This window comes from Gopherus flavomarginatus, chromosome 4 (assembly GCF_025201925.1).
Source record: "Gopherus flavomarginatus isolate rGopFla2 chromosome 4, rGopFla2.mat.asm, whole genome shotgun sequence".
Classification (NCBI taxonomy): domain Eukaryota; kingdom Metazoa; phylum Chordata; order Testudines; family Testudinidae; genus Gopherus; species Gopherus flavomarginatus.
Genome location: NC_066620.1, coordinates 112,699,446 through 112,725,503, shown reverse-complemented (window position 1 = coordinate 112,725,503; position 26,058 = coordinate 112,699,446). Strand labels below are relative to the sequence as shown.

The 26,058-nt window shown below is 40.2% G+C and overlaps 1 protein-coding gene across 2 annotated transcripts in view; it reads left to right on the top strand.

The window, feature by feature from the left end:
- Positions 1 to 26,058, top strand: part of PDE7B (phosphodiesterase 7B) — a 708,282-nt gene that overhangs the window by 68,969 nt on the left and 613,255 nt on the right. For both annotated transcript variants that reach the window (XM_050949720.1, XM_050949721.1), the window contains exon 2: positions 12,478 to 12,538. In XM_050949720.1, the coding sequence (XP_050805677.1) occupies positions 12,478 to 12,538 (61 nt within the window). The remainder of the gene's footprint in view (positions 1 to 12,477; positions 12,539 to 26,058) is intronic.

The following is a 26,058-nucleotide window of genomic DNA, read 5'->3' as shown; positions in this document are numbered from 1 at the left end:
GCATCTGGCACTGGCCACTGTCGGTAGACAGGATACTGGGCTAGATGGACCTTTGGTCTGACCCAGTACAGCCATTTTTATGTTCTTATGTGACCCAGAACAGCCTTTTCAAAACAAACTTTTCTTTAATCATAGCAGCTGGAACAAAGCATAACCCAGAGTAGAGGGTTTTTAAACTCAAAGGGTCTACATGCATATCCATCTTACCTATAGTTCTAGGTAGACCTATCTTATCCCATACACCTCAGCTTCTGAAATCTGGACGTCAAACTGCTCCCCGGAAATCTCCTGCTTCAGCTTCCCCTTAACCATCTGCCCTCCTCGAGAGAGTGTTTTTGTCTTTTAAACTTTATGAGGCTTTGATGTCCTCCTTATTCAAAGGGTTGAGACATTTCTGGAGAAACCTGTTTAGCAAATGCGGGTGGTGGGAGGAGCACATCACAGCAAATGGCTCCAGCCTTGTCCATCAAGTATTTCCAATGTGTGTCCATCAAGTATTTCCATATCAGGTCATTGTCTCCCTTCCAGCGTACATGCAGATAACCCCTTCATGAATTAAACCTTTGTATCCATACAGTAAACACCACAATAATAATCAGATACACTGATGGAACATGTCGTAGTATAAAATATTAGAGGCTGCTCTCACGTGCTTCCCAATATGTATCTGACATTAAATAAGCATTGCGACAAAATCAGACCTGACAGTCCTGAAAGGGTGGTAAAGGCAGGTATTGCAGTCATAGAATGGATAATGCTCTTTTTCCTATGAACTGTGGGAAGAGGTTACTACAAGTTAATTATGGACACTCATTATGTGACCTTTAAAAAATTCTTCCAGTGGGGGAGAAGGGATAGAAAGCAGGCTGCAGAATGGTTGTGTACAGTAAAGGGGAAAGGCTTTCTCCTAGGGAGGGAAATCTTGGGTTTATTTCGGTTTGGGGAGGAGCACCATTATTCCCAGCGTATTTGGGCCCAGGGTGTGTTAGAGAGGACAGCTGGTGATTTATAGGCAGCAGAAGAAAAGACAATAGTGCACTGGGAGTTAGAAAATGTATTTTTTTCTTTGTTTAAAGAAACCTCTTGAGCCAACCTGTAAATATTTTAAGTAAACAAGTGTAAGAATTAAAACTTCAGAGTAGGACTGATTTACTCCAGACCTCCCTAATGCCAGAGGGGAAAAAATAGAGCCTTGAGATAAGAGGTGTGTTGTCACAGTATATTTGAGTAGATCATGCAGACCACTTTCCAAAGGTTTGCTAATATTGATGGGCTCTAGTCTGATCAAGTTGAACTGAAGACTTATATTTTGAAGTATTTCTATATATTTTCCCCAATATTTAGTTCTTTTCAATAGAAAATGAGAGTTGTGATTAGCCACTTTCCTTAAAATATACCTAAAAGGGACAGATGTAGGACTTAGGAGGAGGGAAAGTAGCCATGTGGTTCTCGAGGCTAGTGTTTAAATCCAAGTTGCCTTTAAAAAGTTTTAAACAAATAGTAGAGAAAAGGTGTTTGCAATTTTTCCCTACTGTTTTCTGTTTTCCATCTACTAGAAACTATTTTTTGTGGAGGAAGGATACATTGCATAAAACACAGACATTTTACATTTTTTACAATTAAATTTAAAGCTGAACCATACTTTAACATCAGTGCACCACTGCTGGGGTATGCACTTCTAGGTGGCATGGTTCACACAGTTGCCATTAGCGTGTCCCCTTGTGTCAGGGCATGATGTTGCAGGAATCTGTGACTAGTGCTGCTTGGAGGTCATCTCCCTCTGAATGCAGTTCAGCCCTCCCCGAGAAGCATCTAAACCTAATCCTTTCAAGGGAACAAAAGCTCAAACTAGTAATCAGAGCCTCTCAACAAATCTACCCTCTCTGCACTCCATTTTAAGTCTCCTCCTTCAGCTACTACAGAGCTTCTCTCCCTGCCCCAGCACTGAGCATGCGCCCCACAGAAAGAATCTCTCTGGCGCTCAGATTCCCACACAGAAGTCCTTCTATTCCTTGTGGTTCCACCTGTTGCTGGGGCCCAGGTATCCATTAGTTATCACCTGATACCTCCCAGTCACGCCCCTCTGGTTGAAAAGCAACTAGTTAAGTACATCTATTGCACCAGTGCCATAACTGACTATTAATCCCTTTCCAGCCTGCACTAGGGTTTCATGCCAGCACACTAGACTATTGGTGTGCTTCTTCAATGACTGCAGGCAATCACAACATACCTAAAAGGTGTGCCCTAATGGCCTGCTAATGCACAGCCCACTGTGACTGATTATTTTATTAAAAATAAAAATGGCTGAGACTTTTGTAGTCCACGTTTCACCTCATAGCGCCTGACCTATAAACATCTAAAAATAGGGGATTTATACTGAATTGGTGACAGATCCTCAATGGTGTCAATCCTGCTGGCACCTGTATAATGAAGTCACACACACTGTTAAACTAACATTTTTTCCTTGACTGAAGAAGAAAACAAAGCTGTTAAGCTGCTATGTCCATTTTCCAACAACATTAATCCATTTCAAACAACTCCTAACCATAGTAAATCACAGGTTTGTGAGGGAATGAACTGCCTTAAGGTTCACCTCAGGATAGTTAGCCCACAGAGTAGTTGCTGACTTCTGGCAACAATGGTTTCTTGGGAATTTTTGGTCAATTTAGTGTAATTACTCATTTGGTCGTGTCTCCTATTTTGACTGGCTGAGGGTCTGCTGCATGGTAAATACCAGAACCAACTGCAGAGCCAGGTTTTTGCTGGAGATTGACAGAATGCTGAACTGTTGTTAGACTAATGCATTTAACTGCCTGGATCAGAGTGAAACCTGCCCTTTCACAAGGGAAGCTTGGAAAAGGAAACATAATCTCAAACAAAATTTGCCCAGGCATAGCCCTGCTGCTCTATAGCAACTGAGCTCCAGAAGATGCTACATCATTAAAGAATTAGATGCTAATGTGCCACCTGATGTTTGACTGAATAACTATGCATCATGCTGATGTCAAATAGGGAAAATAGAAAGCCCATACACTAAAATTTGGTATGATTGTAATTCGCTTGATTCTGCAATATTTGCCTTAGTAATAGCAAATGGTATGCTTGGGGGTTTTGCTGAGAGGGATGGCTTGCTGAATCTGGCCCTCAATTTCCAGTAATGTCTAAGATTTGACCTATGACCTCTGTCATGAGGCATTAGTGATTCCCACGTACGAATGTATAGGGCTGTAGGTTTGTCTTCGTGGCGAAATACCATGGATACCATGACCTGTCTGTTTGTCTGTGACTTCTCTGTCCGTGACTTCTGTATAGGAAGGCTGTAGGTGGCTCACCTATGTAGGTGGTGTGGAGGCATGGCCTGGGGAGGTGTCAGAAAGTGAGGTCACCCCACAAGATTGTTTCCTGGTATGACGTTGCACTCCACATGTTTTATGGAAATATGCTTATGAGTGTGAATATGATGTGACTGGAATATGCTTTATGGAAAAGGTCTCTTGTAAGGTATCATAACAAATATTACAACCTACTGAATATATTCCTCCTATTTGTATCTATGTATCATTCTTGTATCTGAAGCTAGAAATATAAAGTATAACTCTGGGGTCCTATTGTAATTATGCAAAGTGTGGGCCATTGACGGTGGTTTAGAATCTTGATGGCTCCCATTGACTAGGACAATTGGTTGTAAATGGCTCTATTTATTTGCAAGCCTTCCTGTGTTTGTGTAAGCCAGTCCAGGTCAAATGGAGTCTGGAGGGGGGGGGGTCTCACAGGACATGTGACCGTGTCACATGATGCTGATCTGGTACTTAAATCTGGTACTTTTCCATTTAGAAGGAGGAGTGGGGACCCAGAGAAACAAAAGATTCCCACCTTGGGCCAAAGCTATAAAAGGGGGTGGAACAGGACAAAGGGGGTGGCCAGTCATGAGAAATCCCTTAGTTAGCACCTGAGCTGGAGCTAACAAGGACTGTACTAGGAGAAAGGATTGGGCCTAAACTAGGGAGGAGTCTAGTCTGTGAAAAAAGCTTATTGGAACATCTCTGAGGGTGAGATTTTACCTGTAAACAGTTTCTTAGGCCATGGCTACACTGGCGCTTTACAGCGCTGCAACTTTCTCACTCAGGGGTGTGAAAAAAACACCCCCCTGAGCGCTGCAAGATACAGCGCTGTAAAGCCTCAGTGTAAACAGTGCCGCAGCGCTGGGAGCGCGGCTCCCAGCCCTGCAAGCTAAACCCCATGAGGATGTGGAGTACGTGCAGCGCTGGGACTACACTCACACTTCAAAGCGCTCCCGTGGCAGCGCTCCCGCGGCAGCACTTTGAAGTTTCGAGTGCAGCCATACCCTTAATGTATTAGGCTTAGACTTGCCTGGTTTTGCTTTATTTTGCTTGATGACTTACTTTGTTCTGTCTGTTATTACTTGAAACCACTTAAATCCTACTTTTTACACTTAATAAAATCACTGTTGTTTATTAGTAAACCCAGAGTAAGTGATTAATACAGCTGTGCATATCTCTCTATCAGTATTATAGAGGGCGGACAATTTATGAGTTTACCCTGTATAAACTTTATACAGAGTAAAACGGATTTATTTGGGGTTTGGATCTCATTGGGAGCTGGGTGTCTGGGTGCTGGAGAGAGGTGACCTGCTGAGCGGTTTTTGATTAAAGTCTGCAGCTTTGGGAGCATGGACTAGACTTGGATCTGTGTTGCAGCAGGCTATCATGTCTGGCTCAACAAGGCAGGGTTCTGGAGTCCCAGGCTGGCAGGGAAGATGGGCTCAGAGGTAATTCCGTCATTCCATCATCAGGTGACAGTCCCAAGGGGGTCTCTGACTGAACCCATCACACCTGGTTCCTGATACAAGGAAATACTTTGTCACACAATGCATAATTAGACTGCAGGATTTACTGCCACTGGATGTCATTGAGGCTAAGAATTTAGCAAAATTTGGATAGGGTTTGTTGACATTTATATGGATAAGAACAGAAAGAGTTAAAATAATCACTGGGATTAAAAGGGATATAAAACCTTGTGCTTCAGGCCTTAAACCAATCTCTTATTTGTTAGGGATTAGGATTAGACTTTCACAGCGGGAAGATTACTCTGTATCTTCAGGGTTTCTTACATCGTCCTCAGAAGCATCTGGCCACTGGCAGAAACAGAATACAGGACTAGCTGGACCAAAGGGTTGACAAGTACGGCAATTCCTATAGTCCTATATTTTCTCAGCATTGATGTTGACTCACGTCTTGCTTGCTTTTTTACCTCATCACTTAAACCTAAGAATATCATGCAACCTCCTATTTTCAGGCAGTTTTAGAAACATAACTGAAGAGAACCCATGCCAGAGGACCACGACCTCTGACCCTTACTGAAATTACTATAACCTTTATTTTAATTCATTTATACAAAGTGCCAGCTGTTTTTAAAGCAAATGAAAAGTTCTAGCCTCCTTTTATGCAAGTAGCTGTTTTACCACACTGACAGAGCCTCACAGATGGTTGAATTGCTAGTGCCTGTATAAGTATTTATATATAAATAAACTAGAGCATTTCTATAATGGAGAGGATTAGGGTTGTACATTTTAAAAGGGGAAAATCTTAGGTTTTTCCCTTTTTTTATTGCCTGCAAAATGCCAGGAAAGTTTAAATGAGAAACAACCACTGTAAAAGAGAAAAAGAAATAAAAGAAGCATTTATTGCGTCAGAGACCGTCCCATTCCCCCCCATAGTTTTCCACAGGAGAACAGAAGCTTTCTGTCTATTTCAGCATCTAAATACATTAAATTCTGCATTTTTATCCATAAATCTGTCAGAGTGAGAAATATGCAGTACGGTGAAATGGGGAAATGAATAAAAAAGTTAAGCTTTTTAACCAAATAATGTTGTTCTGCATTATCTATTTCCCTCTGCTCTTGCAAGGAGCAGAGTGTATTACCTCAGTAAAGTGTCAAGAAAAATCAAATGAATTCTTGGAAAATATTGAGTAAGCTTAGCTTACAGAGGATACACCTCCTAAATATATATATATTGTGCTTATGTCAATATGTATGGAACATAACAATAGTGTCTGAAAGGCTAGAAAAAAATAAGCAAAAATTCTCAAAGACTATACAGTTTTCACTGGGTTATCGCTTGATCTTCAACTTGTGTAAACTGATGTAATTCCACTGACTTTAATGGAACTACACCAGTTTACACTAGTCAAGGATATTGTCCAGTACTTTACATATATCCTTGTGAATAGATAAGAGTCCTCATGTGGTTGCCTGACTGAGGTGCTGTCCAAAACTCATCCCTTTCCTGTGATTTGCGTACAGTCTTTTTGTGAAATCCTGGCTGCAGTGTAGTTAATGGCAATACTCTCAGGCTATGTCTACACTACAGTCTAAGTCAGCATAATTTATGTCATTCAGGGGTATGAATAAACCACCCCTCTGAGCGACATAAGTTACATCGACATAAGTGCTCATGTGCACAACACAATGTAGGCGGGAATGCTTCTCCAGCTGACAGCTTCTGCTGATTGTGGAGGTGATTTTACTATGCCAAGGAGAGAGCTCTCTTCCATCCGCACAGTGTCTTCACCAGATGTGCTGCAGCAGTGCAGCTGCACCGCTTCAGAGCTGTATGAGTAGACATGCCCTCATGGAGTTAAACGGGGTCAAGATTTCACCCTCTGTCTCCAGAAGCATAACTTAAATAACAATGTTCCAAGGGGGTCAGCGCAGGTCAGGAAATTGTCAGAATGTTTTTTGGATGGAAAATAGCAGTTTTCCCCCAAAATCAAAATTTTCAACTTTGCTGACATTTTTTCAGTTTTCCATCAGGAAAATCAAAACAAAATACTTCATTTCAGATCAAGTTCACCCAAATGACATTTTAGGTTGTTGAACTGAATCAAAATATTTAATTTTGGGTCAGTTCAACATTAATTTGTGTCCACTTGCGCTTCCGTGGTGCCTCATGAGAATTGTAGTGGGGTGCCACATGCCCCTATTCCCCTCCAGATGAACGGCGGTGGTGCAACATAAGTCACATGACCACAGTGCATCATCATGGGAGTTGTAGTCTGGCTGTGCAGTCCAATCCATGGATGGAAATTCCAATTTTTGATCAGCTCTACCTTGAGTAGGTCAGTACTTTTAAACAGTTCAACATAGACCATTGCCCAAACTTTCTCCCAGACTGGCTTATTTTCAAGGCTTCTCCTGCAGGACATCCTGTCTATTCTCCTACTTCTCTGCTTGAATTAGTTCAAATAAGACTCGCCCAGTCTGCTAGAATGAGTCAGCAGAATAACTCTACACCTCCATACAAAATCTTATTGCGGGACACCCTGTAATAATTATATGCAATAGTAGTCTTTCCCAACCCCAAAGCAAACTCCATCTAATTATGATATTACTTATGTTGAGAAACTTTTAAGGACAGAGATTTTTATTTAATCCTCTTTCATTATGTTTTTAATTGCAGCTTATGCTTTTAACTTCAGTAATGCACCTAAAAAAACTGATGTGCAGAGCAAATCTGAATAGATATATATGATCTATTTCATGCATAACAGACGAGGTGGACTACAAGTCAACAAGAAAGGATTTCAGAGAGAAAGTTTCTCATTCCGTAGAAGATACACAACATGCTATTTCTTCACTAGCAGTAGAAAAAAAAGAAGCATATCCATTAGGTTAGTAAACAACTTTTGGTAACCCCATGGCAAAAATTGATGAGAAAATAATTAATTACTTTTGGCAGTTTTCCCAACGGATATGAGATATGTAGTACTAATGTCCCTTATTGGTTAGAAAAGAGAGTTTGATTATAATGGTTATCGAATGATGTGAGGAAGTTCAAGCTAGAAAGGCTAACCAAGGGAAAATGCTAATGAATTTAGCAACATTATTGCCTCAGCAACTTAAAATTTTGTAAATAAAGAATTTAGTTGACTTTTTCAAACAAAATTGGCCTCCAGATTTGTCTACATGGGAAAATTGACCAGAATAACTAATGCAGAATAAACTATTCCAGATTAGTATTCCATATGGACAGTAGACACTCTCTTTTAAAATAAAAGAATCTTTATTTGGGAATAACTAGTGCACTTTCAAAGTGGAGTAATTATTTTGGAATATAATCATATTTGTTCCAGAACAGAGTATCCACACAAGAAGCTATTCCAGAATAGCCATTATAGAATAGGTTATTCCAGAATAGCTATTCTAATCACTTTCCCCATGTAGCCAAGCCCTAAATCAGCCCTTTGTGATTCCATTGACTGTGGTAAGACAGGTACAGCTCTACATTAGGGCTAATTTGAATGGACATATCTTCCTGTGGGTCACAAGTGGAAAATGTAAATGAGATATGGGACATGAGAGGAGCTTGAATATTCTAGGGGACATGGATATGTTCCTGTGACAGGGTGGATGAGGCCTTCAGCCCCGCTGCTGAAGCCTTGTGGCCCTGCCACACCCCACCCCAGAAGAGGACATTAGAGAGGTCCTCCAAGCTACCCAGAGCGGCTGTATGGGAAGCAGCCGATCAGGGCCCAGCAAGCTAGTATAAGAAGAGCTGCAGGGCCACAGTGAGATCAGTTCCTTGCTAGAGCGGAGGAGAGTGGATAGTGCTCTGGGCTGGCTGCTGGGATTCCACTGGTACAAGGCCCTGAGGTAAGGGTGAAGATTGTGCTGGAACCACAGGGAAGTAGCCCAGGGAATCATAGCAGCAACATAATGTATTTAAAGGGATGTGGTGGATGGCTGCTATCTATAGGGTCCCTGGGATGGGATCTGAAGTAGAAGGCAAACCCAGGTCCCTTCTCCCCAACAGCCACTGGGAACGTGGCCTGGACTTTGTGCCCCAGAAAGGGAACTGAACTTTTTTAAGGGCCCAGCTGAAGAGCTAGGGCCAGAATAGGGTGACCAGATGTCCCAATATTTAGGCGTTTGTCCCTCATCCCAACAGAAGTTCCCGATATTTCACACTCCATTGTTGTTTTTTGCTCCACCAGCATCCCGATATTTTCTTCCTCTCATCTAATCACCCTAGGCCAGAAAGGCCCAGAGATGTGAAATCTCCAGGGAAGGAGTCCTGGGGGTTGTGGCCCCACATCAGGCAGAGCTAATTTGAGGGAACCCAGAAAGGGCTGAGAGACAGTTTGGACCCAGGTACTGTGATGGGCCATGTTGAACTGATTGAAGAGTAAGCCCCAGGATAGGGCTGCAGATCGAAAGACCTTACAGAGGGTGCTGAAATAGGCCCCCTGTTGGATTTATACCTGAGAAGGGGTTTGCTTTGCTTTATCACACAGACAGACTGTGTGTGACTTGGCAGGAGGTCTGAGTCACCAAAGACCCATCACAAACTGAGAGAGAGAAAGAGCAGGCACAAGCACTGAGACAGAGGGGTGCTCGCAAGAGGTGAGTGCACCCCATTACAGTTCCGTTTAGCTCTGCTGCACTTCGTTAAATTACCTGCATACTGTGATGCTGGAACTAGGGCCACTGGGGGTGCAGTAGCAGCCCCTGGCTTGAAGTGGTTTCCATCATATATAGGGTTTACAGTTTTATTCAGTGGTTTTCAGTAACCCCTACTATAAAAATTGTTCCAATGCCACTGCTTGCGTATGAATGAACATTCTGATCTTGGAGCGAAAAGAAGGAATTGGAAGATTATTTTGTTCCATAATGAACAGAGAGAAAATTTCTGAGTCTGCTGTGGATGAGCTGGTGGGGGAGCTTTCTGATAATTTACTCTGAAATACTGGTGCTGTCTTTTGAAATCTTTCGGGAGAACAGGGCTGGCTGCTAGGGAGGGTAAATATAGGCCATTAGCTTGCTCTCTTTAGATGCACTGATATATGAAGTGGTTGTGTATGGGAGTGGGGCTTTTGTTTGCATGTTTGTTTTTTTATTTTGGTGTGGGGGAAGCGAAAGAGAGTGTAAAAATGGCGGGTCACAAATGTTTGATGCTGTTGTTCTGTATCATCTTAAGCCTTGTTTACTTTTTACCTGATGTTTTGGATTCTTGCTATAACTGTCACTGACTGTGAAACAATAAAATGTACTTTGATGGGAAGGTACTAATCACTTCCATTTACACAAGAGAAAATGGTACAGGTACTGAAAAGGTTAAAGGAAATTAAACTGGAAAGAAAGCAGAAGGAGAAGACATACTCTGAGAGGCTAGCCAAAACTGCTCAGTAATGTGAACTTTTGCTTTTCTATATAGTCTGTGCTCTGCTCCCAGGAGCACTGACTCTACAGAGTATAAAATATTTAGAATAACAAAATATGGTGAACAGGGTTACATTGTGCACTATTGCTTCTATGGTATTTGACACTGGCTTATGGTTTAATTCTTAATTTTGCCCATAGTTAAGACTATGGGCACAGACTTGGAGCTGAGTGATATGGAATGAGACCTATTTATTTGTAAGGGCCCAGTCCAATCACCATTGACATTGATGGGAATCTTTCCACTGATTTGAATCAAACCCATAAGATGCACCAGTGTATTCGCAGCATTATAAACTTTTACCAGTTTAAATTTAAAATGACATGGTTAACCATGCAATGGACCAGAGAGCATATTGCAACAAGACCAGGCATTCCTGATTCTGATACTCATTTCCATTATGGCCTTATGTAAATTGCATAAATCTTATGATTTGGTTTTCTGATATGAAAAATAGGGGTAATAATCCTCACATTTTTAACAGAGTTGTCATGAGGATTAATTATTTTTATAACTCTATTATTGATAAATTATTATAAACTTTGTAAGGCATATTATAGATAATATATAACTATTAGGGTAAGGGAGGACAGAAACTATCTTTATTTACATAAAAATATGTAAGAAAATTTACTTTGCTTTAAATCACTACTTGAAAATTTAGAGAGACAAGGTGGGTGAAGTAATATCTTTTATTGGACCAACTTCTGGTGGTGAGAGAGACAAGCTTTCGAGCTACACAGAGCTCTTCTTCAGGTCTGGGAAAGGTATTCAGGACAGATCTACACTTAAAACACTTCAGCTTCACTGCTGTAGTGCTCAGTGCAGACCCTACTATGCTGACGGGAGAGCTTCTCCAGTTGGCATAGTTAATCCACCGCCACAAGAGGTATACTTGCTTGGGGTGTGGATTTTTCACACCCCCTGAGCAACGTAGTTACGCTGAGGTACATTTATAGTAGTTAGTATATATCCTAATGGACCCTTCAAGGTAAAGTGGCCCATTAACAGCCCTGAAGTCATCCGACAAAAATTTGTCTTTTTTTCACATTAACCTCTGTAAATTATGCTCTCATGAATATGAAAACCAATTTCCTCCTAAATAAGAGAGTGAGTGAAAGTCTGAACAGAATCCTTACAAATATAAACCATATTACATGCAACATGTGCCAAGAAAACTATGTACCTATGTAGATTATTCATTAATAATAAAACTCACATACATAGTGCTGTAATTTAATTCTGCTTTACAAACACATTCTTTACCCACAGATATTACAGTCTTAGAGATATAAAAGTACTCTTGGTTTCTCAGAATATAAACAATTTAATGTATGGTAACAAACTACTTATTAGAGATGTTCCTTTGTTTAGAGCTTATGTTCAACACAACTAAAAAACTACTGTATTATTATTTGCGAGCAGGTACCTTGTGGTTCCTTTAGAAACTGTTTCTACCTCTTGTTTAAAATTATCCATCTTATGTTCTATCCCCCAATTTATTCTTTTTAAAGAGGCTTTGACAAGATCTGACAAATTCTTTTGTAGCTAGAGTTCCCCTGTCCATTAATCAATTTTAAGTACACTATACAATGGGTTAAATTCAGAGATGCAGAAAAGCATCAATATTTATCCAAGGCAATTGAAGTTTTCTCACCTGACTCATGTCTTCCCAAGAAATGAGGTGCTAAGCCATTTTCTCCCTTACCTCTTTATACACAGCAGGGAAGACATTGCTTTTTGACACTGGGTTTTTTTTTTTTTTTTTTTTTTGCACTATCCCATACCATATCCTCCTGGCTTTGAGACAGTGTTGGTGAGTGGGAGTGGACCTGCAAAGTCTTATGCTTAGTGCATTTTAGGATGAGACTCCAGGCAGGAGCTCCATGAGTGCCATTTTACCAAGTGTCCCATCTATTTTTCATACCAAAACTTGAAATTAAAATACCTTGAACTAACCAAGAAGTCAGAGATTCATTTTCTACACAGTTCCGCTGTCGGTCCTCCCTGCAAATAGGCAGTTAAGACTGTGCTTACAGCAAGAGAATGAGATGTATGAATTACCCATCCTTATTCAATATAAGCGGATTGTTGTTTTCGCATCCTAAAATTTGGGCTACCAGAAAGCCTTCTGACCATACCTAGGGAAGAAAGGCAGAAGAGAACACAGATATACAAGTTTTAGAAACACTGCCACAGGGGTCTCACATTAAATATGTCCCTCTTTTTCTTTCAGAGGTGTGGAGAAATCTCATTTGATAGTCCCGATCAGAATGCCAAATGCGTTTGCATGCTAGGTAAGAGTCCTTCCTTTTTTGATATGAGTTTTGTTGTATGGAAGTATATACTGTTTCATTTGGTGCTTCTCTTCTAAATTAGGCTGAATTCAGCCTATAAAGTATAATTCGCTGGGGCGAAACTGGTATGAATTACAACGGGATGCTCTTATATACCAAATTCATTATAATCAGCTGGTTTACACATGTTTCTTCTGTTTCATTTGTATTGTATTGTTGACTAACTGATTTCTGACAACTTGTTATGAAAATTATTTGCAGATCCTTTCATATTCCTGTTTTACTGGAGGGACATTTTTGACTGGTTTGTAACTAAGCAGGCTAAAGTACATGTGTGAAAAATGTTAACACACTTTTGGCTAAATTGTGCTTTGTTATACTGCCATATATCCAGAGTAACTCCTTTGAAGTCAATAGAATTATTCTGGATTTATACTGGTTTAACTGAGAGCAGAAATTGGATCTTCAATTTAATAAACCACATATCAGAAGAGAGATAATTAAGCTCATTGTAATATTGATTGAAAAGCCCTTGCTTATCAAAGCATCCTCAGGATTTCCAAATCTGCCAAAAGTGTATAGAATACACAGTTCATACTATAATTTTGATGCATGGCATTGGCATTCAAATGTTAATATTATAGGGTCAGATTCTGATAACCTTATGATGAGTAGAAGACCTTTTTCCTGTAGTAGTCCCATTGATTTACCCATCATAAGAGTACTAACATCTGTCCCATAATTATGTGTTCGTATTCCAAGAAAACTTGAAGAGTTTGTTGGAAGGGAGGAAAATGTTATTTCAAGAGTTTCCCTTAGTTTTTCCTTTAAAAAAAAAATCTAAAATAGATGAGTTGATTTTAAACCTTCCGAGAACTTTCACTACTATAGCAACCATTCCAGTATGGCAGCAAATGTTCCACAATATAGACAGGAGGAAATAATTTCTTTTACATGTAGCCTGTATATTCTCAATTGTGAGCTTTTTACTTACTAAAAAAGAGTATAATTCTGGTGGTGCCCATCAACACAACTGAAATTATGACTGTGTAGATTCATGAATTATAAGGCCAGAAGGGACCACTGTGATCATCTAGTCTACACTCCTGCATAACACAGAGCATAGAACGTTCCCAAAATAATGCCTGTTTGACTAGAACATAACTGCATTTCAGTTATGAACTGTGACATACACAGATACCTCCTGAAAAAATGAAACCTGTTGTACAAGGTCTGAACCTAAAATCAAATATGCTTTTTAACAGCATTGATTGAAAATGTGAATTTTTGCAAGCCTGGTACCTGTAGTATAAAGTGGCACCTCTATATGTTTAGAAATTTTTTTATAAAATGCATTCATACACTTAAAAATTATATAGTGCATACACAAGTACCTAAATATGGGACCAGGTGTTTAGCTGATGTCAGTCAGCATGACTTGATCCATTGAAATTATGTTGATTTACTGAGGATCTTGCCCATTATTTGTAAAATGCTGAAATTGCAAAACTATATTATCTGGAAACAAAAAAGAAATATACTGCTATGTGTCAATGTGTTCTGTAGTTGTCTGGTATATTTGCTTTTTTGATTTCCAATGCTATATCTGAAAAATAAATTAACAACATTATTATTACAAAGAAAAATCATACCATAATATTTACATAAGGGGGAAAAATACCTAAAAGCAGTCTTTTCTCAGAGAAAATATGAAATAAATGGGTCATTTCCTTGAGTAAGGACTGCAGGATTGAGCTCTAAGTTCTTATGACTATCCTGCCAGGGCTGAAATAAAGTGAGCTTTACCCTTCGCTTCCTTTAACACGATGGGGAACAAATGGAGAGCATGCTCACAAAGCAGTTTTTAAAGGAAATCTGCAATACAGCATGAAAGCTATTCTAATTGTTACATTTAGTTACAAATATGGAAGCATATATCATGATCAGGGATTTTTTAAAGGGCCTTAAATTTTATAAAAAGAAGGATGAATAATACACTTCATTTTTGTTAGTAGGATAATATAGGTTAGTTCACAGGGAATGCAGCTACAGTTTGAAAGCATTTAGGAGGAAGAGACTGGAAGAGTTTGGAGTTAAGTCTATTTGCTACACAAGTGTTTTCACTAACATACTTGTGATATCTTTTTAGAAATATTTTGGAAGTCTGCTTTACCATACAACTGAAGGGCAGCTACCTTCCCTGTGACCTAATTGACACAATCAGACTGGGTCTACTGGTATAAAGTACAGTATCAGTAAAAATGCCATCTCCATTCTGTTACTGTATAAAAATGGGGGGAAAGTGTGGGATATATTTTTACATTAGTTCTGAACATACTGCTAAGAACTGGATAAAGAGAAAGTATTTGTGCGCATGTGTACAAGAGAGAAAGAAAAAGAAAAGTTCACACTAGTGCTGTCTGGTAGATGCAATCAAAACTGCTTACCTGTGTCATACGCCCCGTATTACTAACAACATAGAGATCTATGCTTTTGGAGTAGATGGATTTGGGTCCTAACTGATTATCTAACTCTGTGAAGTCCTGAGTAATCATGGTGTGCAGCACTGTGGCAACCATGAAGTCCTAGGTAGCCATGGAAAGTTTTGTTTGTTTTTTGTTTTTAAAACACAATAAGGCCAAATCTTGCAAACACTTATGCACACTGTGTATATAGCTGGACTGCTCATGGGGCATAAAGTTAAGCTCATGTGTAAGCCTTTGCAAGATCAGAGTCTAAATGGACTATATGGTTAGCTATTCAAGGCCTTATCCCACATTCCTTATGCACTCCCATTGAATTCAGTGAGAATTTTGGGTACACAAGGAATACAGAATCTGGCCCCTAAGGCTTTAAAGAAAAATACCAATAAGGCCTGCAGGATGCTTTGCAACCTTTGACCCATGTAGAAGTATTTGATTAGCTGCATCTTTCTACTTTCCACTCCACTTCAAATCAAAGTGGACATATTTGCTTAACTATTTTTAATGTTTATTTTTCCTTTAAGGATGGAAAAACTATTTATATGGACCCAAAGGATTCAAACATCTCAATAATTCATACATTTTAAAGGGGGAAAAATCCATGTGTGTGTGATGCTTATGTAAGTAAAAGCCTATCACATGCAGTTCTGCCAATACCCCAGTCTTGGCTTGTGAAACACTTTCTATTTCAATAATGGGCTGAAACTGCCAACTGTATTCAAACGTGTGGTGGCTTTTCTGCTGTGGGCAAAGAGCCACTGAGGACATAGGTGAATCCATGAAATTCATTTCATATAGGGCCAAATACTGATTTTTGGACACGGGTATCCACAGGTAATAAATAGGAGAAGCAAGCCACTGAAACAACACTCTTCTTTTGAGGAGCCAGGCACCCCTCTGTGGTGGAATGAAGGGAGGGAGTGTGTGGCCCTAAAGCAACAGTTTTATGTTTAGTAGTTTGCTATGGAAAGTTTTCTTCCTTTTGGGGCTGCTCTTTTCTTGGATGAATTCTAAGTGGCTATTCATGAGGAAACTGCTGTTATTACAAGTAAGTATTCCTCAGACTATGTCTGCAAGGACTAAGTCTACAGAAAATGAGGAAAAACTCATTATTCCAGTTTGGCTGAATTTATAACACTTGGGGGGAAAAGCACATAAGCACTTTTCATGGGCTAGCCATTAGGCTTGTGTTTGACTCTAACTTTAACTCCAGCACCAGACTATTTTAGCAAGAGGAATTCATCTCTTCTGGAAAAATCTCTAGCTGACCTTCCCCAACCTGTAGGTGGCAGACAGTTAACAAGCGGAAGGCAGAATCTCCTAATAAAGTCTGCCCAGCGCTTCAATAATAGGACCCGGCTCCTGGCAGCAGCAACTGTCAACACTAGCAACTTATGTTAGAAAAATCTGCCCTCAGTTATGCCCCTGTTAACTGCCTAATATCAACAGAGTTAAATAGATATAATGGATGGAATAATTTAGCCCTGTGTACATTATGGTGGAAGTCCCTGGCTATTTCCTGGAGAACAAGAACAGGGGAAAATTGCTCCCTCCTTCTAAAGCTGAAGAAATATTTCAGTGTGAAACAAGCAGACTGAAATTTATTTGTACACCGAGGATTCACTTAAAAAAATAACACAAAACACACCAATAACCAAACCATATCTTGCGAGTTTATTATCACCTTTTAGCAAAAATGTCAGTGTCGGCCTTTGAAAAACATAATAGACTAGAGTAGAATTTCCATACACCTGCAGACAGACTGTGTTCCAGCAACCTCTCAGAGTTACATATCTCCATACACAACACAACCCAGCAGGCCCAAGAGTATTTCTTTTTGAACAAGGGTATTAAAATAAAAATCAATTGAATTAAAGTGGAAAAATAGATATTGTTCTTGAAAATGTCATATCTACTTGTGTTTGGTATTTATATTACCCTTATTACCATAGTATCTAAGTCAGTGGTTGCCAACCTTTTTCGTCTGGCGGGTGCCAGAAGACGAGCCACGGAGGACTGTGGCGACAGACGAGCATCTGCCAAAATGCTGCCGAAATTTGGCGGCATTTTGGCAGCGACGCCTCTGGATGAAGCTGTTTGTCGGCGGCAAGCAGTGTCATTCAGAGGCATCACCGCCGAAATGCCGCCAAATTTCAATGGCATTTTGGCGGATGGTCGTCCACCAGCCAGTACATGGGCGCACTTAGACGCCCCGGTGGGTGCCATGGCACCCACGGGCACTGTGTTGGGGACCCCTGATCTAAGTGATTCACAAACTTTATTGATGCCCTTTCCAGGACCTACACTCCTTTGCCCAATCTTCCTTACCACAATAAGAAGGTTAAAGCCATTTCATAAAAAAGGCACAACTAAAGACAAAATACAAAAAAGATCTTGAAAAGGCAAGTTTTGCTCTTTTTAAAAAGTATAGATTTCTGCATATTACTTTCCTTTCTGACCTTTTCCATAGCCTGCTTAAGTATTTCAATCCTTTTAGTGTCAGACGTGTGCAAAAGGAATTAGCCACTGATACCATAATTGAAAATAGCAGCAGACTCTTTATAGTGAGGGTTGAATTTCCCCCATCAGTATTCATATTTGAACTAAAAGCCATAAATCTGTATGTGCAATTCCTGTTGATGGCAGTCGCTGATGTGAATGGAGAGCAGTATCTGTGTAAAGGGTATGAGGCCAATAGTCCTAATCCCTGTACTTAACATACAGTCTAGCAGTATTTTGACACTTACGTCTGCATGGCTCTCCAAATCACCATATATCACATTTTTCATGATGAAGCTTCCTTGTTCACTTGATAACAGTTCCAGTTTAGCCAGAATAGTACAGATTTTCCACATTGTGTCATAAATGCTGTTTAGTTGCCTGCAGTCTCTGAGGACTCTTGCCGGTCTATCTTGTCAACATTTCTCTATGTCTAAGGTACTTATATGGCCCCATTGCTGTAGTAACTGGACCCCTTAATTTTTAAGCATTTATCCTCAGAACAGCCCTGTGAAGTAGGGAAGTGCTGTTGTCCCCATCGTACAGATAGAGAACTGAGCCACAGAGGCTAGCATTCACAAGAACTCAAATCCCCCTGTCAGCTGCCATCTAACCCTATAGGCATCTAAGTTTCCACTCTTAAAGTCCCCTAGCCTCCTAAATTTCTGCCAGTGGGCATGTGTGCAGCCACCTCAGTCCTGACACCACTGAGCAGCTCGATGTCTTACTCACACTTAATCCCCAGCAGGATTCACAAAATAGATGTTCCCCTGCCTATCTTAACTGTGAGGCCTGTTCCAGTAGTTGCACTCAGAGGCCACTTTAGAGCACATCTACTGCATCAGTGCCCAGGCAAACCATAGTGGGTTGAGGAGATTGGGGTAGTACCTACTTTCCCACTGCTGTAGCCAGTGGTTAGTGCACTCCCCCAGAATGCTTAAGACCTCAGTTCAAATCCCCACTATGCCTAATGTGGGACAGGGGGTTGAATCCTGGTCTCTCACCTTCCAAGTGGGCTATAAGGTGTCCTGGGGTGGGTATATCTTCTGTTGAAGCTGTTCTACATTGTATAAAACACTTACATGGTCATTGGGCAAGAGAAGGATTTACGCTATAGCCCAGCAGTAAGGGCACTCATGCAGGAGGTGAGAGACCCAAGTTTAAGACCTTGCTCCATTGACTATTAAAACGCCTCACTCCCAGAATACCCCCTAGTCTCATGGTTAAGATACTTACCCTACAGGCTGGAGGCATGGGTTTAAATCCTTTCTCCAGCTCAGGCAGTATGAGGATTTGAACGTGGGTCTTCTCACCTCCTATATGAGTGCTCTGACCAGTGGGCAAAAGAGTATAAGAGGGGGTACTTTTTCTTGGTTTCTCTTGAAAAAGGACTGACCTGGCTTAAGTTCCTAATTCCAGGTGAGAGTTGACAGCTGTGCATCCCAAGTAGAGCAAGGTACTTAACTCCCTTTGAGGGGCAGGGATTTGACCTCACCCCTCTCTTCAGCATTTCCTACAAATGAACTTAGGCAACTACCTGCTCAGTGTTCTGGCTGCAATGAATCCCTTTTTTAGGTGTCAGATTCTGCCCGTGCATTGTACAGGGAGCCTGGGCACCTAACTCAGGGTTGTGAATGTCATTTGGTGGCAGGGCACCTAAAAATTAGGCCCTGCAATGCTCAGTCTAAATCCCACTTGTGAATCCTACCAGAAGAGACAGGCTCAGACTTTTAGAGGTATTTAAACTCCAGTGGGAGTTATATGCCAACATGTCTTTGAAAATCTGGCCCTGAATGACTTGCCCAAAGTCATACAAGACATTTGTGGCAGAGCAGGGGATTGAATTGTTTTCTTGAGCCTCAGGCTAGGGCCCTAACCATTGGACTATCCTTCCTTTCATAGGGGTCATCTCACACTGCTGTCCAGGCCACTTCCCAGCACTACCTTGCAGTTCTCATAGACTCCCTGCTCTGTATGTCTTAATGTAGCATCATACAGAGAACAGTAGGGGAAACAAACGATTGATCCACACCGTCAGTATCAAATCACTTCAAGGGTCTCAAGGAGGAAAGAGCAGAGATTACACAGTGGATAGGTTGTAGGGAGAAGCAGGGGGAGGAAAGGAGTGCACATGTTGGGTGGATAAGGGGATTTTGCAAGCCCAAGATGGAACTTCAGGGATGGAAAAAGGAGAAGAGTGGAAAAGTCAGGGAGACAGAAAATTAGTATAATTAGACTAGGGGAGGGAGAGATGAGGAGATTCAGGGGCTGGAGGTTAGAGAAGTGGTGATTTTCAGGATTTTCAGGAAAAGGGATCAAATGCAGTTTGAAATCCTCAGAGAAGAGCCTATCATTTACCCCCAATAGACACTGCTGGGACAGTAGGCCCACGAAAACACTAGTGGGGTTAGCAACCAGCCAGACCTCCCCACAAGAAGATACAGGCAGGGAGCTAGAGTCTATTGACAGAAGGGAGTGGATGGGGACTACTAAATGGTTGCTGTGATGATGGGCAAACCTGTTGCTGTGGCTACCAGCACAGCCAAATTTCTCTGCAAGACTGCTCTCTCAGAACCAGGCTCAAGTAAGATGAGGGGAGGGGAAGTTACAGTATTGAACTCACCAACACACATGGGAGAAGTAATACCAACAATTTCATTGTAATACTTTATAACAACGTTCATTTAATAGTCCAACTATATTTTAAAACAAGGTGGTTATTTTAACCCCTTTTTAAAAAAAATAATTGGGTGTGTGGTTTTAAGGTCTAATCCAAAGCCCGTTGAAATCAGTGAGAGTATTTCAGTCTACTTCAGTGGTTTTACATGAGGCCTGTAACACTCAGGGGAGTTGCCAAATTGCCAGCCCTAAAGGCTGATCTTCTCTAGCTCTAAGGAGCCTGGTTAGCTCAGTTGGTAGAGTATCAGACTTTTTATCTGAGGGTTCAGGCTTCAAGTCCCTGGTCAGGTAGTAAACTATTCATCACTATCTTGATTTAGTTGGGGATTGGTCCTGCTTTGAACAACAGGTTGGACTAGATGATCTCCTGAGGTCCTTTCCACTGCTGATATTCTATGAGACACAGCATGGCAAGAGCAATACGCACTAGTCCTATGTATTTCTACCCTAAACTGGAAGGGCCAAACGTAGGGGTGCAAAGGTGACTTCATTTTTCTGTCTCTTCCAATCATTGATCTATTTGCTTAAGCAACTGATAAGGGTAATGGTGGTTTAGGCCTGATCCAAAACCCTTTGAAGTCAATGGTAGTTTTTCGATTGGCTTCAATAGGTATTGGATCAGGACCTGTGTAATGTGAATACCAGTCCACAGAAAATGTACTGAGAACCCCAGAATCATTTCACATAGGCTTACAAACAGCCATTGGCTTCCTCACAATTATATATTATAATTTAATATAATATTATTGATTTCAAAATAGTGTGTGTGAGAAAAAATAGTGAAGAGGAAATTATTTATGCCAAATATGTCACTGTACAGAATGGATAGGTAATGCTGGAATCTGGAAGTGCGCACAAAATAAAATTGATTAATGTAAAATATACTATAAAATAATAAAGGTAACTCAATTTTTAAAAAGCTCATAAAAGCTAATTTTAAGTTTGTTTCTTGTTTTGAGTTAATTAGGTTTTGAGTCAAGAGGTTTCTTGAATAAGGACTGCTGGATTGAACAAGAGGTTTTCTTGAATGAGCACTGCTGTATATCTAACTGTAATCGGTAAAAAACAGTTCTTAAAAGTTCAGACTTACAGCTCAAAAATAAAAAAAATCTTTTAGGAAAATTATAAAGGATCTGAAACTTTCAAAAATCTATCCAAGAAACCCCATCCCCCAAATTTCTTTGTCTAATACTTGACATATGTTTTGTACCTTTTGAGTAGATAAATTCTTTATACAATACAACGTACAGCACACAACTCCCTGTATTCTGAATGGCTAATAGCCATCAGCCAATCAGAACACAGGACTTTTCTTAACTATGATGATTATACAAATCTTGCACTCTGACTGGCTATAGTGAACTCCACGTACAGAATTGCTTAACAAATATAGCCACCTTTGCTTGTGACCCCTCCTCACTCCGTTTTTGATATCTGTGGTTAGGCGGAATGACAGTTTAAAAAGACTTTGCATGTAAGAGAAAATATGCCTCTCTTAAAGAACAAGGGGATATACTGAGAGGGTTGAACATAAATGAGGTAATGGGGAAGGGGATGGTCAAATATTAAAGCAATCATGTTTGTTTTGGACATATGAATCAGGCCAGATCCTCCCCTGGCATAAACTGTCATAGCTTCACTGATTTTAGTGGAACCAATATACACCAGCTGAGGATCTGGCCTCGGGCGTTTTAAGGGCAGTAGTCAAAGTAGAGGGACTAATAGTAGCCAAATGAAATGTAAGGTTACCAGAAAGAGAACACATTTTTCTGTAACAACTTGAGGGTGAACATTGTTCAGTTGATAATAATCATGTTCTGGATCCCATATGTACTTATAACTTACAGTCAGGAAGCATCGTTGGATCACCATTAAATTTAATGATTTTGTTTAATAGTTATTTTTGTTACACACATCTAGGAAATTAGTATTAAGTATTAAGGCCTGATCCTGCACCTCTGAAGCCATTGTGTAAGTTTTGTTATCCTCTTCAATGATGGCAGAATCAAGCCCGTAGCCTGAAAAGTCTCACTGGCGCTGCTATAAATACCTTTGCATTCCTCTACTCAGCTGCTGTTTTCTAAATTCCAGTATAATTATTTGTCCTGTAGCATCAATGTATTGGGAGCCCCTTTTTCTTATTACTAATGGCAGAGGAACACCCCTACCATACAGGCTCTGCTACATCATGGCACTTGCCGTTTCTTCACTGATACCAGTAAGTCTTACGTTACCCAAAAGACCTGAACATTTGAAACAAAATCAGATCCAACAATGTAATTCAGATATAGACCATTTTTCAGACATAAAATAGTTGTTATTCTAAAATATTATCTGATATTATGCAATTCAATGTGTGAACAGTTTTGGAGATAATGAGGATCCCTAGGATTAAATAATTAATGCTCAAAACACTCTTGTTTACTTTCATACTAAATAATAATTATCCTCTTGACACTGTGGGGAGTTCCCACAAGACTTCTTTCAGCACAGAATCACTGTTACAGTGCATGATACAATGAATGTTTCAGTAACTTTCAAAGAATACATAAGCTATAAAGTAATTGATCTCTTTGTTGAAGCAGTATTGTTGGCCTAAGGGCATACTGTGCTCCATGCATGAGCTATACACACAAATATTATAAAGCCAGCTTTATCCATCAGCATACCCTCTTCTTCTTCTCTCTGTTTTCTGTGGGCCTAACATCCCAAAATTGAGCATTACTCGACAAGAAGGGTCTCAAAGTCTTATACTAAGATTTTGCACTTCACTGTAAATTATGCATTTTATAGACTGTACTCTTCCTAGCAAAGGGAAGTTGATTATGACAATGGGATTTTATGTATTTAAACAACAAACCACATTTGATTTGCAGCCAAAGAAATTTAGGTTAGAGATTAGGAAATACTTTCTAGCTATAAGGATAGTTAAGTTCTGGAATGGGCTTTCAAGAGAGGTTGTGAAATTCCTATCATTGGATGTTTTAAGAACAGGCTAGACAGATACCTGTCAGGAATGCTCTAGGTGCACCCGGGGCTGTACTCGATGACATCTCAAGGTCCCTTTCAGCCTTACATTTCTATGATGCTATTATCTGTTAGTACAGACCACATGCAGATAATAGGCTTCAATCTGAATGGGAATTTAGACCGGGGACATGTGCAGTAGTAACTCTTTAATTGTGAATATTTCAGCCTTTATCATTTCTGTTACATTTGGGGAAAAGCGCAAAACACTTTTTCATAGGTCTGCCCCAAAATGTTAAGCTTGGTGTGTATATTTATATAGATATAGATATATGCATTTTTTGGCATTCTGTATTTTAGACATTTCACCCATTTAAAGTCTTCTAAAAGATCAGCATAAGGGGAAAGCAAGAGTTTTTTTGCCTTATCTGATATACAGGTCCAAATAGTCAGAATAAAGAAGTTGTTGTCTTTGGACACATTCTGCCAGACTATAATATGTAATATAATATTTGATGTATGCTTATTTAAATTAGTAATTAACAGCGATCAGTACAGTAAATGGAATCTCTTAGGGGAGAGGGAGGGTTTTAAAATGCAAATAGAGGTATCAGAGTTTTTAGTCCTTTTTTTTTGTGTTTCCTTTGTCTAGAGACAATTAAACACATCCTGTTGGAGAAGCTGTTTTGATGTTTATCTTCTCTCTGTGGGTTTGGACACAAGCCTCATGTTACTAAAGACAAAAGAGGTCCTGTTTTGGTTGGCATAAAATGAAAAAAGAAGGGCTAAGTGGCACAATGGTGGAATATGTACTCTGTTAAACCCCTTGACAAAGAATGTTCTATTGAGTTCCCATGCCCACCAGTTTGTCACTTTTAGTTTCCATGCCATGCTCAGAATGTAGGCAGCTTGGAATTACAGGATCTTCCAATTCAATATTGGACCAGCATATTGTTTATAAAGGACAAGATTGTTTCCTGCACTGAGTTCTGATGCAGGGAGCAGAGAAATGAGTGTGTTAGGGAGGCAAGAGCACCTGTAATGGGGAACACACACAAAGACTGCACGTCCAATGCAATGCAGAGATCTCTGTGGTGATTCTTTGCAACTGACTGACTAGAGGCAGGATATGCTGATAACACAGTGAGTAAGTCCATGAACTGTGCAGATCCACATCGCCATAGCCATATAAGAGGTAAGCAGGAGGACACTTCCGCTACTCTCCCATGCCAAACAGTAGGTGCACATTGCCTGAACCTTGATTTTATAGACTCATAGACTCTAGGACTGGAAGGGACCTCGAGGGGTCATCGAGTCCAGTCCCCTGCCCTCATGGCAGGACCAAATATTGTCTAGACCATCCCTAATAGACATTTATCTAACCTACTCTTGAATATCTCCAGAGATGGAGATTCCACAACTTCCCTAGGCAATCTATTCCAGTGTTTAACCACCCTGACTGTTAGGAACTTTTTCCTAATGTCCAACCTAAATCTCCCTTGCTGCAGTTTAAGCCCATTGCTTCTTGTTCTATCATTGGAGGCTAAGGTGAACAAGTTTTCTCCCTCCTCCTGATGACACCCTTTTAGATACCTGAAAACTGCTATCATGTCCCCTCTCAGTCTTCTCTTTTCCAAACTAAACAAACCCAATTCCTTCAGCTTTCCTTCATACTTTAATCATTCTTGTTGCTCTTCTCTGGACCCTCTCCAATTTCTCCACATCTTTCTTGAAATGTGGTGCCCAGAACTGGACACAATACTCCAGTTGAGGCCTAACCAGCACAGAGGAAAGCGGAAGAATGACTTCTCATGTCTTGTTTACAACACACCTGTTAATGCATCCCAGAATCACGTTTGCTTTTTTTGCAACAGTATCACACTGTTGACTCATATTAAGCTTGTGGTCCACTATGATCCCTAGATCTCTTTCTGCCATACTCCTTCCTAGACGGTCTCTTCCCATTCTGTATGTGTGAAACTGATTGTTCCTTCCTAAGTGGAGCACTTTGCATTTATCTTTATTGAACTTCATCTTGTTTACCTCAGACCATTTCTCCAATTTGTCCAGATCATTTTGAATTTTGACCCTGTCCTCCAAAGCAGTTGCAATCCCTCCCAGTTTGGTATCATCTGCAAACTTAATAAGCGTACTTTCTATGCCAACATCTAAATCGTTGATGAAGATATTGAACAGAGCCAGTCCCAAAACAGACCCCTGCGGAACCCCACTTGTTATACCTTTCCAGCAGGATTGGGAGCCATTAATAACTACTCTCTGAGTACGGTTATCCAGCCAGTTATGCACCCACCTTATAGTAGCCCCATCTAAATTGTACTTTCCTAGTTTATCTATAAGAATATCATACGAGACCGTATCAAATGCCTTACTAAAGTCTAGGTATATCACACCACCGCTTCTCCCTTATCCACAAGGCTTGTTATCCTACCAAAGAATGCTATCAGATTAGTTTGACACGATTTGTTCTTTACAAATCCATGCTGGCTATTCCCTATCACCTTACCACCTTCCAAGTGTTTGCAGATGATTTCTTTAATTACTTGCTCCATTATCTTCCCTGGCACAGAAGTTAAACTAACTAGTCTGTAGTTTCCTGGGCTGTTTTTATTTCCCTTTTTATAGATGGGCACTATATATATATATATATATATATATATATATATTTAGTCTAGGGATGCAGAACCCATCCACACATTCTCTCTTAATTTCCATGAGCATTGTCCCTGGAGCTTTGTTTTCAGGATCAGGGTTGAATAATTTATTATTTGCAGTGGTTTAATTGTGAAATTCCTAGACAGAGGATGTAACATGGTGAAGCCACACAAAGGAAAAATTCCTTCCTTGACTGGGAACCTTATGAATGTTTAGAGC